Source organism: Seriola lalandi, unplaced genomic scaffold (genome assembly GCF_002814215.2).
Source record: "Seriola lalandi dorsalis isolate HSWRI2012SDOR001 ecotype SW California unplaced genomic scaffold, Sedor1 jcf7180001984378, whole genome shotgun sequence".
In the NCBI taxonomy this organism is placed as follows: Eukaryota; Metazoa; Chordata; class Actinopteri; order Carangiformes; family Carangidae; genus Seriola; species Seriola lalandi.
This window is the reverse complement of record NW_019455044.1, coordinates 1-630: the sequence shown is the minus strand read 5'-3', so window position 1 is coordinate 630 and position 630 is coordinate 1. Positions and strand designations below refer to the sequence as shown.

At 56.5% G+C, this 630-nt stretch overlaps 1 protein-coding gene across 1 annotated transcript; it reads right to left on the bottom strand.

Annotated features, from left to right (window-relative positions):
* Nucleotides 1–23: 23 nt before the first annotated feature.
* On the bottom strand, nucleotides 24–624 carry LOC147820152 (HEAT repeat-containing protein 5A-like; the record flags this gene model as incomplete). Its single annotated transcript, XM_087175293.1, has 2 exons — nucleotides 480–624; nucleotides 24–257 (listed from the first exon to the last, which is right to left on the bottom strand). Coding segments are annotated over exons 1-2 (343 nt in total), but the record flags the coding sequence as incomplete, so codon positions are not given.
* Between the last annotated feature and the right edge of the window lie 6 nt (nucleotides 625–630).

The following is a 630-nucleotide window of genomic DNA, read 5'->3' as shown; positions in this document are numbered from 1 at the left end:
CACACACACACACACACACACACGTTTCAGCTCTTTATCTTTTCTCTTCTTCCTCGTGCTGTCTCCTCCTCCCCCCCTCATACCAGTTGGACTGGTTCCGGCCAGTTTGGGGCTGAGCTGTGGGAGTTTCCGGACCAGTACACAGAGGCAGAGCTCCAGCGCTCCGAACACCAGCGAGCGTCCGGGAATCAAACCGCCGGTGTCCCGTCCCTCCCCGAACTCTGGCAGCGTCTCCTTCTCCGCCGCGCCGTCATCCACTGTGGAGCAATAAAGTTTTACTCGTACTGTACAACTACAGTGACCTCCTCGTGGTCGTATCCCTCCGCCACTCGCACTAGTTCCAGGTCACGTCCCTGTTTTTCCAGAGTCATTAAATACGAACCGTGTGTGAAATCTTGAGTAATGGCTAAAATGTGTATTGTGAGGTCACACTGACCTTTGACCTCCCCCCCCTGATCTGTCTCTGTTTGTGCGTTTACCCTCGGCGCTGTGGCGTTTCTCCCTCACGTGCTCCTGAGCGGCCGCCACAATCTGTCGCAGCAGATCCAACACGGCGAGCTGAACGGACGCCGACTCCCTGGTCACCATAAGTCTGTGGAGGACGCTGAGCAGCTCCACACTCAGAGCCTG